This window comes from Mytilus californianus, unplaced genomic scaffold, assembly GCF_021869535.1.
Source record: "Mytilus californianus isolate M0D057914Y unplaced genomic scaffold, xbMytCali1.0.p SCAF_15, whole genome shotgun sequence".
NCBI lineage: Eukaryota > Metazoa > Mollusca > Bivalvia > Mytilida > Mytilidae > Mytilus > Mytilus californianus.
The window spans coordinates 24,001,239-24,019,360 of NW_026262637.1; the positions used below are offsets into that span (position 1 = coordinate 24,001,239).

At 31.4% G+C, this 18,122-nt stretch overlaps 1 protein-coding gene across 1 annotated transcript in view; it reads right to left on the reverse strand.

The window, feature by feature from the left end:
• The window catches only part of LOC127725714 (pyrokinin-1 receptor-like), a 49,473-nt gene that overhangs the window by 2,395 nt on the left and 28,956 nt on the right, over window positions 1–18,122 (reverse strand). Inside the window, exons 2-3 of the mRNA XM_052232890.1 lie at window positions 2,454–2,996; window positions 1,053–1,178 (exon numbers count right to left, since the gene is read on the reverse strand). Of these exons, the coding sequence (XP_052088850.1) occupies window positions 1,053–1,178; window positions 2,454–2,996 (669 nt within the window). The remainder of the gene's footprint in view (window positions 1–1,052; window positions 1,179–2,453; window positions 2,997–18,122) is intronic.

Below are 18,122 nucleotides of genomic sequence, written 5' to 3' on the forward strand. Positions count from 1 at the left end.
TACACAAAGTTCAGAATTCAAGCTGATCATGACCGCATTAACGTTTTTGAAAAATAAATGTGTAAAAGAAAAAGAACTATTATTTTTCTTTAATTTTACACAAGAATATTGATTTCCTTGTTATTTTGTGATTTAACTTAAAACGCAAAATATTATGATTATAAGGCAACCAAAATATCTTAGGATATTAACAACAAAAGACTAAATAATTCTACAAAAACGTTTTTGACAGCAGTATACAGTTACGATATTAGTTTTAAAACTAATCAGGTGGAATGTTTAAAGAACATGTAACATTCAGTCAATAAATTCGTAAGGAGCATCTTTAATAAAACGTACATGTATATACGGACATATAACATCACAAGTACGGCCTTATTTGCCTCCTTTTTTTAAATATTGAAATCCCGCTCAAGTTTTTGTAGTACAAGACATACTGTCTTATCTCACGATATTAAAAATATAGTATTGATTAATTATACATTGAAGTTAAAAGAACTTGGCGAAAATCTGACTTGCAGTCAAACTTAGTTTGATTAATACATGTTTAACTATCCACAAATAATCTGTCAACCATAATCAATGCGATAGTATGTGATATGAATAACCAGCCTCTTTTGTACTAGACTGACATGCTGAAGTGGAATTTTACGTAACATAACCAAATGTTATTAGATTTCCTCTAGAAACATTAATCTAACCTTGTCCAAGTATGTGCTGGCTAATGTGCCAAAAATCAGAGTTAGAAAATGTACTTATACGGGATTCAATTTTTATTTAATTATACTATAATTAAACGTTACCAAATTATATAACTGCGCCATATGAGCATTTCGAAAAATGTCTCTTCAATTATGCTCGACGTCGAAATGTTGAAGAGCTCACTAACCAAACTGGAACACCGGCATAGCCAAACTCGGACAAGTTATTAGAGCTATGGAGAAGGATGTTACATTACATAATGATTTTCTTATAGTTTTATCCCTGCAAATTGCATAAAGCCATTTTCGTTTTTTAAATGCCAGTAAATAACTTGTAAATTGCATGTATACCTGAAATGTAAAATAATGTTGTTTGTGTGTTGTGTAATTCTGGTGTCCACAGCTCTACATACAACGTCATCAGTCTTTGTGAATGAAATGGTGCCCAGCACAAGAAAAACGCTATTACCACGGCAACTGAATGATAAAAAACAAAATTATTTAAAAGTGTCTCTCTTCTTTCTATTGCCCAAAGATTTATTATATTATATATGGTATATAATGTTTGAACGTAGAAAAAAAGCTTGCAGCATTTTGTCGCCATAAATATTCTGTTAAGGCACGAAATAAAGCAAATCCCACACTCAAATTGTTTTAATAAATCAAAAAGAAAATCAGAAGTATTAATTGTTGTATAAATTGTTATTTAGAATGACAAGTGTTATATCAACTTTGACGTCCAAGAGATTTTCATGCCAGGATCGACATTTATTGGTACGTAATCGACAGAAATTGTATAATAGAAAAATCATTCTACTATAGAAAGCTCTGTGTTCAAATGCTATCACTTTTTTGTAAAACTAGAAACCGGATTGAAATAAATGGATCTGTCTACGCCATTGGTGATGCGTTTTATGAATAATTAATGTTTGATAATCTAATACTTGGATTTTGTATTTTGTTGATGTAAATTCTGTATGAAATATACAAAAAAAATCAGAGATACCAGGTTTATACATAACTACGCCAGTCGCAGCAAAAACTCGTCAGTGGCGCTCGAATTAAAACAGTTGGAAGTCCAAATCAATTATAAATGTGATGAGCTTTTAAATCCATTTTTTCAAAACTTTTACAGGTTGCAAATTGCACTTTGCACAAAGACAAACATTTAAAAACGGAATAAAGAAAGTTGAAGTTTAATTTTTTCACATCATCAATTAACTGATGTCTAAATATTATCATACCAAAACTATGGCAAGCCGTTTTACTATTTATTCTTACTTCAAGATATCTAATAAACTTTATAAGATTTCTCATATTGTTTACAAGATATCTCATATAGTTTATAAGATATCTTATACAGTTTATAAAATACATCATATAATTTATAAGATATCTCATATAATTCATAAGATATCTCATATAATTTTCTTTATAAGATATCTTATACATATATGAGATATCTTATAAACTTTATGAGATATATTATAAACTATATAAGATATCTAATAAACTTTATAAGATATCTATTACTTTATAAGATATCTTATAAAAACAAGATTATATAAGATATCTTATATATTATATGAGATATCTTATATGAAATATGAAATATCATGAAGTTATAATAAATAATAAATAGTAAACGGCTTGCCATACAAAACACTTTTTCTTACTTCATAAGAAACGTAAAATAAAGCGTATCACAAACGCAATATCAAACATTTGATAAAGGAACAATGTTAAACATACCTAACATTTTCAAAACAGACTTCCGAGATTTTACCGGGTCTGCAGCTGTTGATGACTTTGCTATACTTTTATTATCAAGAACCATGTCTGAGCGACAAAGAGTGATTCCGATCAGAAGATACATCACAAGTATGATTGTCATCGGCAGCAAAAAGAAAACGAATGCCGACACTTGAAACATATATCTCATTTTATCATGTAATTCATACGGAATGTTACAGACCAACGAATTTTCCAAAAGTTGGCCAGTGTTAGGATCCTTCACTGCATAGAACACCTTTCCATAAAGAGCATATGGTAATGCGCAGCAGAAAGCAACAATCCAAACAGTAATGATGACTTTGATTGACCTCGACAAGTTGGAAAAACTCTGAAATCTCATTGGATGACAGATTGCAGCATATCTCTCCATTGTGAAAGCAGTGATAGTGAGAACGGAAGCATATGCAGTTATTTCTTGGATGTACGATTTCAAGACACAGAATTCTTTTCCAAACCTCCATGGATAAGCTTCCCAAATGCTGTACAATTCTGATGGCCATGCTGGAAGAAAAAATAGTAGGTTATTATGCTTACTCGGATTAAAAGTTGATAGAGAACCTCAAGTCAGTTATATAACATAACCAAGTACTGTAACAGATTTTGTATGGTTTAAGGCTTCATAAATAGTATATGCAATTTTCCTAGGTGTTTGTTTATATCTTGCATTTTGTACAGGTAATGTCAAAAACGTAACAAACTCAATAAATAAAATAGAAATCCTAATAACAACAATTGGTGAAACAAATTTATGTTGCCAGGCAAAATCAGACATTGAAAGGTTAAAATCTATATAAAAAAGCATTTTCCGTACTGATAAATTTTATGTTGTTTTTTCTCTGGCATGTGTTGAAAATTACGCAAGCGTCACTCCAAGTGAAAAAAAACTGTTGAAATCCATGTAGGCATCGTTTTTAAAGGTTGAATAAGATAGTTTCCACGCATGCCTTAGTGAACTATGTACTTAAAATGTCATTGCGTAAAAAACACCTCTGTTAATCATTATTACAGTAATTAAAAAGTATCACAAAAATACCGAACTCCAAGGTAAATAAAAAAAGGGAAGTCCATAAAAACACGATTTATTAATAAGTCAATTAAAAGCGACACATGTATACGAGTTCACAAAAATAGACATTTTAAAATATTTTGATTTGAACAAGGTGCATGTAAAAACGGAGTTCTACGTTTACTTAAAACAGTCATTAAAACAGCAATATAGCGCATTAGTGGAAGGAAATAAATTGAAAATATTGATAAATTTATGTGACGCCAAGATTATGTTCATGTAAAGTGATGGTTGATAATTTCACTTGTAAATCATAAGAAAGCTTGTATTTCTTCATTCTTTGATACATTATTTACAATTACTCTTTGTTTTTTTTTATATCTAGAAATCACTATAACATATATAACAGTAATCATTAAATTGTACTTTTTAAGATCAAAACTGACACATGGCGGTCTCTGGTCGATTATGTCTATAATCTGGCTTTATGTCAATATGAAACTCTCTTTTAGGAAGAAACATTGACCTAATTAACGTACTTTTAAACAATCCTAGCTTCTTGGGTAACAATTTGATTGGTTGACAAAAAGGAGGAAATCTTATGTAAAATATCAATTTCATATGTACGTGAAAAATGTTCAATTTGCTAACGTTTGTATGATTTGATGGGGTATATATGCCATTTGACATTCAAGTAAAAATTAAGGTCTGTGTAATACAAAACTTTTGCTAGTGACTTTAATTCCTACATTTTATATGTCAAATGTTTGCAAAGTCAATGTTTGCTAAACTAAATGTCAAAATACCAGCTTTTATAAATTAAGGTGTCGGTGTGTTTTTTTTAAAAACGATCACACAATTAATGATTTTTAAACATACATGGTCAGTAAAAATTTGTAAGTTAGATGCACAGTAGTCTGGTGTGTGGCAACGAAAAAGAAAAATGTGTGCTCTTGTTGCTATACTTCTCCTCCCTTGCATTTGACAAAAAGCATGTACTTGTAAATTATATTCAGAGAAAAAAAATCAGTATGATATATTAGAAGGATCTACATGTAAGGCTATTGTTTTTTATATTTGCTACTCCTTGTTGTATAGATTAATTATTTTTGAAAAACTTCAAGTTCTAAATAGTTCATTTAATTTGGACGAAAATCTGGATTGAAATACTATAAAACGACATGTATCATTAAGTCTGATGGACAATTGTCAAATCTTATCATATCACACATAAAGTAAGCATCTTATAATAGTGATATAGTGGTCAAATACAGCTATGTTTCTCAAATTAAATATCGCTTTTTCCAGGATTACAAAATAGAACCTTTAATAACGAGGGTATATTAAATTCTTTTTCGTATTTTTTTAACATATTACTTTCGGGTTTACACTATTGTACATGTTATATTCGGGTTCAAACTTACGACTACATAAAATATAATAATAATTTTAATCATGTATTAACAGGTAAATGCCGTATATATATTTTTTGGAAGCATATTATATTATTTAACATGAAAAACTAATACTCGACAAAATCACTGTTTCATTATACATAAAGAACAGTGTCCTCTGTCCATGCAAAATTCAAATGTATATGAAGGTCACAATTCAATTCATACAAGGACAATATTTGCCTGTAAATCGTCGATTTCAAAACAGTAATAATTATAGATAAATTCTATTGCATGTCAAGAGCTTAAAGGCGTTAGATGCAGCAGGCCATGCTCCGTCGAGGAGAACGGTTCCGGATATTTGAAAAGTGAGTAATAAACTTGCGGAAAAATTAAAGCCATGTGTCATATATTATTATTTTGTCTGGGGATTTTTGAGATATATTCAGAATCATTGTATTCTTTTTTAAACATTAATAAGTGAAATGTTATATGTAAGGCGATGATCAAATAAAAATAGTTCATCTCATCTTCGTATCTCATTTGCATATTTGTCTTATGAACTCACAAAAACAATACCATTTATTGATGGATTTATGAAAATTACAATAATTTGAAAACCACAACGATAATTATCTATAAAATGAAACAATAAAACATAACAAAGTCAATTTCGCATGAAATAACGATGTCTTAGTTGGATCCAAATCAATTTAGTAATCTCAGCACGATTAATGACTTTTGTATCCTCTGCAATTTCTAATGCACGTCTAGTAAAGTATAAAAAGGTACTAGTGCTATCAGTTCATCAACTATGAAAATGCTATGACAGTTAGCATTTCTTAAACGTTTGATGTGGAATTTATCAGTAGTTAGAGGGAAAGACCTTCCTTATCTGATATTAGTTCACTACCTTTCAAATGATTATTTTTATCGTCCCATTGTGATTGAAGAAATGTACACATGCTATCACCGTCAGTTGTTTCAATTTTCCAGACCTTGCCCTCACTGAAGACGAATCGTATAGTGTCCCATATAAATAGATGTGTGAAACCACAGAAACCGTCTCCAGCCAAAATGTGAATAATACTTCTCGATGAAAAAAATATCTTAAAGCTTCGATTTCTTTTATGTCATCACGGTCTATACAGTATTGTAAACATCTGTATCAAAATGATGCTGCCAATTTTTCTTTAAGCTTTGTAAATTACAAAGTCTTGGTTTTTCGACTGGAAAATGTGTTCTTGTACTTTCCAGAAGTGTAGCGGTCGATATTCGGGATTTTGAATGCATCATTTTTGTATCAGTAGATAAAGAACTTCTAGCTTCAAACTTGCACGATGTTAATGGGTATGTTCGAAATCAGAAATCTCTTGATCAGCTACCGTTACTTTTGTTTTAAAGGTCTTAGATAATGATATAGTGGTCAAATGCAGCTATTTTTTTCTTAAATTAAATATCGCTTTTTCCAGAGTTACAAAATAGAACCTTTAATAATGAGGGTATATTAAATGCTTATTCTTATTTTGTGTTCATTTTTCTTTCAGGTGTACAATATTGTACATGTAATATTCGGGTCCAATCTTACGAGACCAAATAAAATATAATAATGATTTTAATCATGTAATAACAGGTAAATGCTACATACACTTTTTTCTGGAAGCGTATTATCTTATCTAAAATGACATACTAGTACTCGGCAAAATCCCTGTTTCATTATGCATAAAGAACAGTGGTCTCTGACAATGCAAAATCTCAAATGTATATGAAGCTCACAATCCAAACCATACCAGGACAATATTTGCCTGTAAATCGTCAATTTCAAAACAGTAATAATTAAAGTAAATTCTATTGCATATCGAGAGCTTTAGGGCGTTAAATACAGCAGGCCAAAATCAGGGTTTGAATACAAATATTTTGTGTTTTTTTTTGGGACAATAGCTGCCTAGCCATGGGGCGAATCAGAATATCACATATGGCAGACACTTATTCCATAGTATGCACATGTTGAAAAAAATTATTTTCCTCGTATTGTAAGGTTGTTGTCTTGTTGCTTTATACTCCAACTGTCATTTTATTCATAATCTAAACACCAGTTATGTCTCACTTGAATATCAATTTCTTTATTATTTGACGTATCAAAACAGGGAGTAACTCGTCGACCATAGCATATGTTATCTGTATGATCTGTATTGTATCTTGAAATAAGCGTTTTACAAAAGTATTGAAAAACTGTGAAAGTGCAAAAATGTCCATGCTTTTCCCCATTATGTCGATATTTACTGCTTTGATTTAACATTTAAATAAAATTATGCTCAAATAATGTATAATTAAATTCTTTAACACTGCTTCATAAAACATCGCACTTTGTAGTAACTTACTATTATAGTGACATCGGGACAATGAAAATCAAAGCAAATGTTGTTTGTATGAATTTACTTGTACTGCACGTTAAATTAAACTCGGTAATTAAAACGATTGAACACTTCGACGTACAAGACATGGAAATCTCAGACATCCTGGAGAAGACTTCGATCGTCTCTGACAAGTGGTTTTTCATCTTGTGCTTGGATATTTTCTGTCCAGCACAGTAACCATTTTAGAATCATTTTGTAACTTGTCTTTTTCAGGAAGATTTAAATGATATTATTTGTAGATTGCAAACACAAAACGGTACTGTCTGTATGTCAGTTGACAAAGGTTTGTATTGGTACTTTTATTTGTTTGTATATTAATTACAGATTTTTGCATGGGTATGTTTAATAACAAATGTAGTTTGTTTAATTAAGTATTATATCAAAATGAAACAGCAGCGACAACTCAGTTTATCAAATGTCTGATCAGAAAACGTTGTTATACCTTGACAAGCGGATACTCTTCATTTTCAAACTGTTCTACTGCGATAGACACAGGACTTCACTAAAACAATTCGGGTCTACATACACAATGACAGATGTTTGAAGGGAAAACACATTACAATATCTATGAAGAACAAGGACGATTTCAATTGTGATAAAATTCATTATTAATACTATATATATATATAAGTCACCATACTTCTCTTTCGGGAAATATGTGTTCATATTGATATTTGGGAAACAATTCAATACTTTGGTGAATAAAACTAACTATATCAAATAGAAATTGATCTACTTGTAGTTGAGTACATTTATCGTCCTTGCAATCTTAAAATTTTACAAATTGGGGTTGTGCTACTTACAAAGTTATGAAGTAAAACGGCTGAAATCGATATTACAAGGGTACGATCTGGTTGACCGATACGATGTGTCTGTGTCTAAACTCACTAACGGAATGTTTTCTCTGTCTGAGATCTTCAGATAACAGAATAGTCATACTTTCTATGTTGTGATGTTACACTATTGTTTCAGAAAAAGGGTGAAGGTTTGGTACCATTAAAACGTTTAAACCCGCTGCATTTGTTTGCACCTGTCCTAAGTCAGGAATCTACTGTTCAGTAGTTGTCGTTTGTTGATGTGGTTCATAAGTGTTTATCGTTTCTCGTTTTTTATATAGATTAGACCGTTGGTTTTCCCGTTTGAATGGTTTTACACTAGTAATTTTTTGGGGCCCTTTATAGCTTACTGTTCGGTGTGAGCCAAGGCTCCGTGTTGAAGACCGTACTGTGACCTATAATGGTTTACTTTTATAAATTTTGACTTGGATGGAGAGTTGTCTCATTGGCACTCATACCACATCTTCTTGTATCTATATATGATCTGAACATTTACCGATGGTGTCCTTTTCCTGATTGTGACATTTTGACTGAGTGTGGATTCGCATGGCGGATGATGCATCATGCATAGCAGGAGACGCGTACTCTCTCGACGCACCCGGTCTCGTTCCTTTTCGATTTCCCTCAATTTGTTTTTATCTTTTATTTTATGTGTTGTTAATGGATTTATGATATGTAAACATCCGTTAACTACAGTTGTCTCTTACTAAAGTTAACAATAGTTTGATTATCTTCCTTCTGAAGCATTTTGAACGAATATGTCTGCATGTTTGGTTTCTGACATAAGACAGAGTTTTGCACAGTTCTACCATAAACCCGATTATTTTAGTTCTATCACTAGAACAGTTTTTAATAGATATATTTATTCATATAGTCATATGTATAGTTTATAGTATTAATCAATTTAATAAGTTAAAGTTATACAATTGATTTTGTTTATCAATTTATTTAATTATTAAATTCATTTAGTTAATTTAATTCATTTTTATCTATCTTTTCAATTTTATTTATTTATTGTCTTTTTTTTCCTTCAATTTTAACGTTTCATTTATTTGTACTATTTATTTCTTTGTTTATATGTCTCCCTCGTGAAAAGCTCTGATCTTTTGTCAGGATTTCTCTATATTTTAGGTCTTTTTGGTTTGTTCAGCTCAAAAGTGAGCCGAATGATAACAACGGGATATTCAAACTCATATCATATCATAAGTCGACAAATGCAACAAACTTACAATGCCAAGGCAAAAACGAAAAACGACGAATAGACAAACAACAGTTCATAAAACCCAACGTAGATAACTAAAGACTGAGCAACACGAACCCCCCACAACAACACCAGGGGTGCCGCATGTGGAGCTGGATCTTCTTACCCTTCCGGAATACTTGAGATCACCCCGGTTTTTGATGTGGTTTGTGTTGCTCAGTCTTTGGTTTTCTATGTTGTGTTTTGTGTACTGTTGCTTTTCTTCTCTTCGTTTTTCGTTTTTTGCGATGGCATTGTCAGTTTGTTTTCGACTTATGAGTTTGAATATCCCTTTGATATCTTTCGCCCCTTTTAGAAGTATATTCCCTAAGTTCTTAAACACTATTATAGACAAAAAGAAATATTATTGATTAAAAATTATTTATATAGATTGAGAAATAACAAAACTAAACAATACATAAGACTAATTTTGTTTATAATCCTTTGATCTAAAATATGCCAAACGGTGACAATCAAATTAACTGCTCATGTTTTAAGTCACGTGAGATGTTAACTTATTTACGTAACTTAGACTTCCCTAAACAGATTCTGACAGTTCTAACCTAGTATAGTTTTAGACAGTTATATCCTTTAACAAATTCTGACAGTTGTACCCTTGAGTTCTAGAGTACAACTGTTCTGGGGTAGACAAATTATTCTGACAGTTCTAAACAGACGTTATGAATGACACCACTTGTACATGTGATGTTTCCGTCAATTTACTGTGCCCCACACCCTTAACATGCCTGTAGATGACATACTGTACTTCGTGTACTGACATATCATATCCCCACAATTTCCCGTTTTCAAATATTTATTGTTATTGCATAATTGTAACATTATTATATATAGCAAAACACATAGCAAAGTTTAAAAAATAAATATCAACTACTACTGCAATAGCTCATCGTTCAAAACACTTTGGGTGATTAGAAGTGACTCTGGCTTAATAAATAGTCATTTTACTACTACATGAATATATCAAGTAATTTTTTACATGTTGATTTGAATCTCTTTATGTGGTGTTTTATCAAATATATCAATTCTGCCTTTTACTCGACGTGAAGCAGAGCACCAATTGACAGTGTTAAAGGACTGATTTGAAGCTCTCAACTGGCTTTGCGCACACCATAATTTCTTCCAGCTGGTTCCAATGAATCATAGGCTTACTAAAGAACAATTTCTTATATTGATCAGTTTTATATTGAGAAAGCCAAATGTTAAGTATGATTTCTTTTTTACATTTAAGTTGTGCGTTTTCATTTTGATCTTCAGATATATGAATCAAAAGTTAAGTTCACACAAATCCATAGGAAAAATACTTCAGATTTTATGTTCATAAACAAAACGGATTTGAAAATTTCACAGGAAACTTCCCCAGAAACTGTATATTAAAATATCACTTTTTTGTGCATTGTTCATATTTTTTGTCGTCATGAATGTCTGATAATGAGATAATAAAGTTAAAAGCATTTGAACAAGTTTCAAAATCTGAAAATGTCATGCAAGTACATTGTATGAAAAATGGTAAAATAACAAAAATACCATACTCCAAGGGAAATTCAAAACGGAAAGTCCTTTATAAAATGGCAAAATCAAAAGCTCAAACTCATCAAACGAATGGAAAACAACTGTCATATTCCTGATTTGGTACAGGCATTTCCCTTATGCAGAAAATGGTGGATTAAACCTGGTTTCATAGCTAGCAAAACCTCTCACTTGTATGACAGTCGCTTAGAATTCCTTTATATTGACAACAACGAATGAGCAAAACAAACAGACATAATAGGTAAAAATGTCAAAAATTAGGGCACAGCAGTCAACATTGTGTTATATTCCTAATCACTATAAAAACAAATAACTATTTCAACAAAGAAAAAACAAAATGGAATATAGACACTCTATAGACAAAGTGCATAAGTATGATAAAACGTAGTAAAATGTACACTTTACGGTTGACTTCTGTGAAATTTTTAAATACCCGTAAGCCACAATACCTGTAAACAAGTAATCCCTGTTAGGTCTTGTCAATCCCCCTTTATTCGTCATAATTGGCGTATGACTAAAATAAGACCTAAGTTCTTGTGCTAAATGAAAGATATGTTATCACCTAATTACAATTGTACAAACATCAATGAAAGGGAATCTATCGAGAAATGAAAAGTTAGAGGCACATGAACGTACACTCCACATCTCTTTTTTATTCATTATTTTTAAAACATTGAAACCGCTTGAAAATGTCACAATTTAACTTTTTTTATTTAGTCATTTTTTTTCCAGCCGTAAATTGTAAACTGTAAAGTGAATGATATCAAACGATTGAAGGAAACATTATTTTTTTTTGCAACAATCAAAACTTGAGAAGCAATATATTTTCCAATCTTTTATTGGAAAAATTTGAGAGGCATTTCTAACATTCGTATTTAAGTTGATGATTTTATATAATTGCTGTTTAGGAAGACCTATAGGTATGAAATCTGTGGTGTAGGTCATAAACTTTCCGATGTCCAGTTAAATTAATGAAAGTATAATGAAGATTCATTGAATGTATGGATATTTTGTGTAACCTTTCAATACTCGTTTGGCTCAATGATTGAAGCATCAAATATAGTCAGATCTAGAGATAGTTGATCATAAATTGGATTTGGCCTGGTATCTTTGACAAACAGCCGAGTAAATCTATAAAGAAAATTAATTAACCCATCACCTAGACGAAAACCTTATTTGAACGTGTCTAAAATGTAAATAAACTGTCAAAATCGATAGAAATCAACTATCTGCTGCCTAACAATTGGGTGTACTAAACAGAAGTCTTGAAATAAGTAAATCTGAAAACCAATTGTCATTCATTTAAGTTTTTGTCCACTAGGATTGAGCGGAAGTTGTTTGCGACGATAGCATATAATAAATGAACAAGTTTACTAACTCATATTCGATAATTTTGTCATAGTTTTAAGAAGAATTTCGCAGCGTTCACCATATAGCCTTCACCAACGGACAAGCGATTTGACATTAAAACATGACCATTGTTACATATGCACAAGTTTGAATACGTAAACATTCAACATAGAATGAATTTTGCCACAACTAATGCAGACCACATGTAGTTATCTGCATCTATTTCATTGTCCTTGTAAAATTGATCTTTTGGATTCTAAAACAGAAGCAGGAAAATTTTCAATTGATGGAAATATTGGCCCAAATGAAATCGAGAATCTAAACAAAAATATGGAAAGGATAGTAAATATAATTCACACAAATGATAGCCTGATATGATAAAATACGAGAGATACGATAAAAGTAAAGTTTCAATTTCAGTGCTCTTTATGAAATATCCATAATAAAAAATACTTAATATCTATTGTTAAAAACATGCATAACGTTTTGTAATTCAGATGTCTTTCTAAGCACTGGCTACTGAGTGGTTATTTGTCTTAAATAAAAACAGACCACCAGCGGTACTGACAAATTTGCAGTAATATAACTCAGTAAACTGATATGATTTATTTTCATTAGATGTGTTGCGGGACTACCAATAATCAGCAAAAGAAAAGCAAAAAAAAAAAAAACTGACAACGCCATGGTTAAAAAAAGAAAAGACAAACAAACAACAGTACACAAAACACAACATAGAAAACCAAAGACTGAGCAACACGAACCCCCTAAAAAAAAACCCAAAAAAACTGGGGGTGATCTCAGGTGCTCTGGAAGGGTGAGCAGATCCTACTCCACATGTGGCACCCGTCGTGTTGCTCATGTTAGTACAAACCAGGTTATAAGTCTAATTCGGTGGGTCACATTCGGGGAAAAGGGAACAGGGATTGTAGTTACGACAATTGGAACATATCCGGTGTCATCTGTGAAAAGGATATTCCATAACGGTCAACCAACTCGTGATGGCGTCCGTAAAATATCAACTGGGAGATATATGTTCCGTATGCAGGTGCTCCTGGATAGTTGCTACATAGAAATGGAAAGGTCACAATTGGGAAGCTGAAATCATCTCTTTTGTCGTAAAGTTTTGTTTTCAACCGACCATCATTGTCAATTTCTAGATGTAAGTCAACATATGAGGCCGACTTAACTGTATCTGTTGATCCTTTATCTCAAGTTCGATGGGATAGATGCGTTCAACATAATCACCAAATTTTGAATTATTTAATGAGAGAACATCATCTATATAGCGGAAAGTGAGAGTAACGGATACTGCTAACTTTTTTTCTTTCTTTCTAAGAAGTTCCTGTATGAAGTCAGCCTCATATGAATAAAGGAACGAGTTGGCAAGAAAAGGAGTACAGTTGGTTCCCATGGGAATGCCGATTGTTTGATAAAAAACACGTTCTCCAAAAGTGACAAATATGTTGTCAATCAATTAATCAAGTATCTTAATAATATCAGTTTCAGAGAATGTTTTGTTTGAATCGGAGTGATTTTTTTACTAAGTACGATTTATCCCTCTTGTATCTACGTAGGCCATTCTGTTTTATGAAACAAAGCAGGACCAACTCTTTCAATTTGTCTTTAAGTTTGGAATGGGGAATACTTGTGTAAAGTGTAGAAAAGTCAAATGTGTTTATACTATTGAAAGAGGAAAGAGTTTTAGATTTTTGTACTCTAAAAGATCTTTGGAATTTTTTAGTATCCACATTTGATTCACGCCACCTCTAGAATAGGTAGTTCTCCAATAACTTTGAAGGCCGGCTTTGATTGCTGATAAAGTGGATGTTAATAATTTAGAAAGAGGTTTCGTTGAGCACTTGGAAGACCAAAATCGATAAAAGACAAAAATCGAAACTAAAAGTTTCAGATGCAATAAATAAATTCGTGAATATTAAAACAAAATATAAAACAAAAAGAATGCGTACGAATAATAAATTGGAAATGTTATTCTTGCATATATTGAATCCTTCGCCACATGGCTGATAAATTAATTATGCAATTCAAATAAGTTAACATCAGACTATAAATAAAATGATGCTTGGTGTCTCTTTTTTTGTTTGATAAAGTTTAAATTGGACAACTGGTGCTTCTTTTTTTCAGTTTTAATGAACTCTCATTCATTCTATCATACCATAATCATAATTATATTATGTTTTTTTTTATAAATCTTTCTTCCAGATTTCAGTCAATTCATTTTGCAAAAAAAAAAGAATGTTTTGCTTGATTTCTTTACAATTTCAATCAATTTCTGTTCATATTTACCGTGCGATTTACCTATTTCGGTGTTAACAAACAATTTGCAACCTAAATACGGATTCAACTTTTTGTAATGAATATAAACGCAAGAAAAACACTAGATATTTTATTATTCTAACAGAAAAGAGGTATGCGAGTGATTAACCTACTATTTTTGTACATGTACTTGACAATGCACATTTTGTGAGTGCACTTATTTATTCATTTCAAAGTTAATCTTACTGTTACTTCTATAAAAATAAAATTTTCTGTAATTTAAATTGGCATTGACGAAGTAGACCATCTGCTCCTTATACTGTTTCAGAAGACATACAATATAAACTCCAACAAGAAAACAACACTTGAACATATTGATAATCACGGAGTTATTTTGCGGGAAAATAAATATGAATTTGGAGTGGTTTAACAATTCATTTTATACTATTATTTAAGTATTTAGATGATTTGTTGAAATGGTGATTGTTTTTGAAGAGTTTAATGTATTAAAAACCATCAAAACAATTCACTTTTACAAATTGTTCCTGACTTCCATGTACCCTTTTGTTAAAAGACATTAATCTTGAAATATTGAGAGGAAATCCAGTTTGATCAAATCTTGTACGTCTTAAGTAAGTATTTACGCTGGATAACTTCAGATAATTCATATTAAGAATTGTAATTATGCATGTAAAAATACCCACTTTTGTCCTGGTATAAAATGCATAAATGCAATCCAATTAATTTGACATCTGTTCATTGGAGTGTTTCCGTAACGTCGTTAAAAACTCAAACAAGAAAAAGTCATTTCAACTGAGTGAGTGCTTATCTTTTTACAGGCATTTTTTTTTTGTCTAGAATGAATTATGATATAGTTTAGAGAATAATTGGAATTTAGAAATAAAGTATTTATAAATAATATTTATTGGTGTATTTAGATGACTTATTCAAACTGTAAATTGGATTTCTCTTTTTTATTTTGCTTTTTTAGAATAATTTATGTGCTTGGCATACTTCAGGAATCTCGTCAGACTTTTGGCAATATCTTAATGTTTTGTTCTCTACAACTTGGTGCTAAAGCACAAATTTAATGTTCTTTGTTTATTTTAATATTCACAACTTTCTTGTTTATTCAGAGCTTGATATATTGTAGAAATTAGAATCTCCTTTTACTCATGCATGTATGTATTAAGAAAGTCAAGCCTACTAATACTAACTAAACCATGTCAAGTAATGCTTGGGGTTCCAGACAGCAAATTGAAACCTGAAAATGCTGATATGGATATAATGCTTTCTTAAACTCCCTTATCGGTTGTTTTACTGTCGAGCAATTTGTTTTAGCGAATTTGTCAACAGTTTGTTTATAGAAGTCCTGAAATGAGCGATTTATTGTTATGCTAAAATTGAACTCAAATAAAAGTGTTCAGTTGTGCTTCAAACTTTTAAATTAAATCCACTAATCCCAGTTCATCCACAAGAATTCAAAGCGCAACACAAATTTGCCACAAACGTTAGTCGTTATGATTATATTTGACTGCGATTGGTCGTGGATTCGAACCTCGACCAGATCAAACCAAAGACTTGACATTTGGTATTTGCTGATTCTTCGCAAATCACGCAGCATTATGAGAAGGAGAAAAGAAATTGTCCGCTGGGAGTTAAAAAGCCATCCATCATCATCAGAATACACCAAATCAAATAATAAAACAAGGCGATGATCCAACTGACGAATACAGATTGTAAATTTAAGATTAAGAAAAAATAATAACGAAGAAATCATTATTACTGCAATTAAAAAGCGTTATTTTGAAATATTGTTGTTACGTTCTTAAAAACTCGAGACACTGATGACAAAAAGTGGAAGGTGAAAAAAATTGAAAGCAAGAATTGCATATGGAATAGTACAAATATGGTTCAACGTGATAACCACCACCTGCTTTATTCAATTTAAGTGGAACAAGCAAAACAAATGATAATAATACTGCAATGAGAGAGGCTTCCACTACCCATCAAACTTCCTGATGGCTTCCGGTCATTATTGCAGATTTATATTCTATGTTTTGTACAAAAAGAAAAGTAAAATGAAGCAAAAATATCAAACTCCAAGGAAAAATCAAAACGGAAAGTCCCTTTTCCAATGGCAAAATCAAAAGCAAAAGAAAATGGAGGAGTAAATCTGGTTTAATGGCTATCTAAACCTCTCACTTGTATGACAGTCAGTGCGAGTGTTTTGGGAAGAAAAATAGTAAAATGCAGTTCTTTAACGTATTTTGACCGAACATTGCTGCGTTTTATAGACCCACTCAGCTGAACTCGGCAATGTTTAAGTAACGGTTTTCCTGCCAAGGATAATCATATTTATACACCAGTCAACAACTGAGATGTGCATACATTAAGAAAGATAAGCAGATTCCTTGTTAGAGATGCATATAGGGTTAGAAAAAAAAAACAAAGGTGAAGAGCATTGAAAAATAAAATTCCAAAAATTGTGCAGTTTTGCTAAGACCATTTATGCCCGTGATTAGAAAATATTTAGTGCTTCCAATATTTTTCACATTTTATCAACAGTAACAAATAATGACCGCATCAATATTTCATGTTAACACAGGAGGGCCGACTACTAGGCTTGTGATACCCTCGGGGACCGAATGTTCACTAGCATTTCCATCGACCTCGTGGATGTACTAACTGGTCAAATATCCGGTTTATCATTTAGTCCGTCAAACGCACGTTTCGACAACACAAGACTCATCAGTGTCGCTTGAATCAAAATAGTTGGAAAACCAAATCAATACAAACTAATTCGAGATCGAAATTATGCTATTCCTTAAATTTCCTTGTTTAATTAAAAAGAGGGATAGTTTAGCTGCAATGATATTTTACATACTTAATTTCAAATAACAAAAATCATCAAACCAGTTAATGTGGGTGTATTAATTTTAGAGGTATATGTTATTCGTTTCATCACAACAGAAAACACAGCAGATTTATACACAAATAACCCCTGTTTATGTAATAATCCATTTTAACGGCAATAAAATGTTGCCAGTGTATGTATACATACCGTAAATCATACCAAACTGCCGTTATGACTACTAAATTCAGCTGAGATCAAAAGTGTCGACAACATTTTTATACATAATGTATAATTCATCAATATCATTTTTTTTTTTTATGGTAAAAGAAAGACGTAATCTTTATAATAGCTTTAAAGCTTTCTGCATTTCTAACTTTGTAATAGATTCTTAGATAGTTGATTATAAGGATTGTCGTTTCTGATTCTTGGTAATAAAGTGATATGCAGGATCAAAAGCAAATACAACCCAGACGAATTTACGAACCAAATAGTTGACATAAATAAAGAAAACTGGAGCAAAGTAATCTTGTACGAGTAAATACATTTTGTTCTTTTCCAATAAAATATATTACGTTACATCATTAAATAATTGGATAAAAGGTACAACATTCCGTCAGAATTTAGCAATAAGTTACTGCTGTTTACATAATTAGTCCAAGGGAAGTGATATATCACTTGACTAACAGTTACAGAGTACGCCAAATG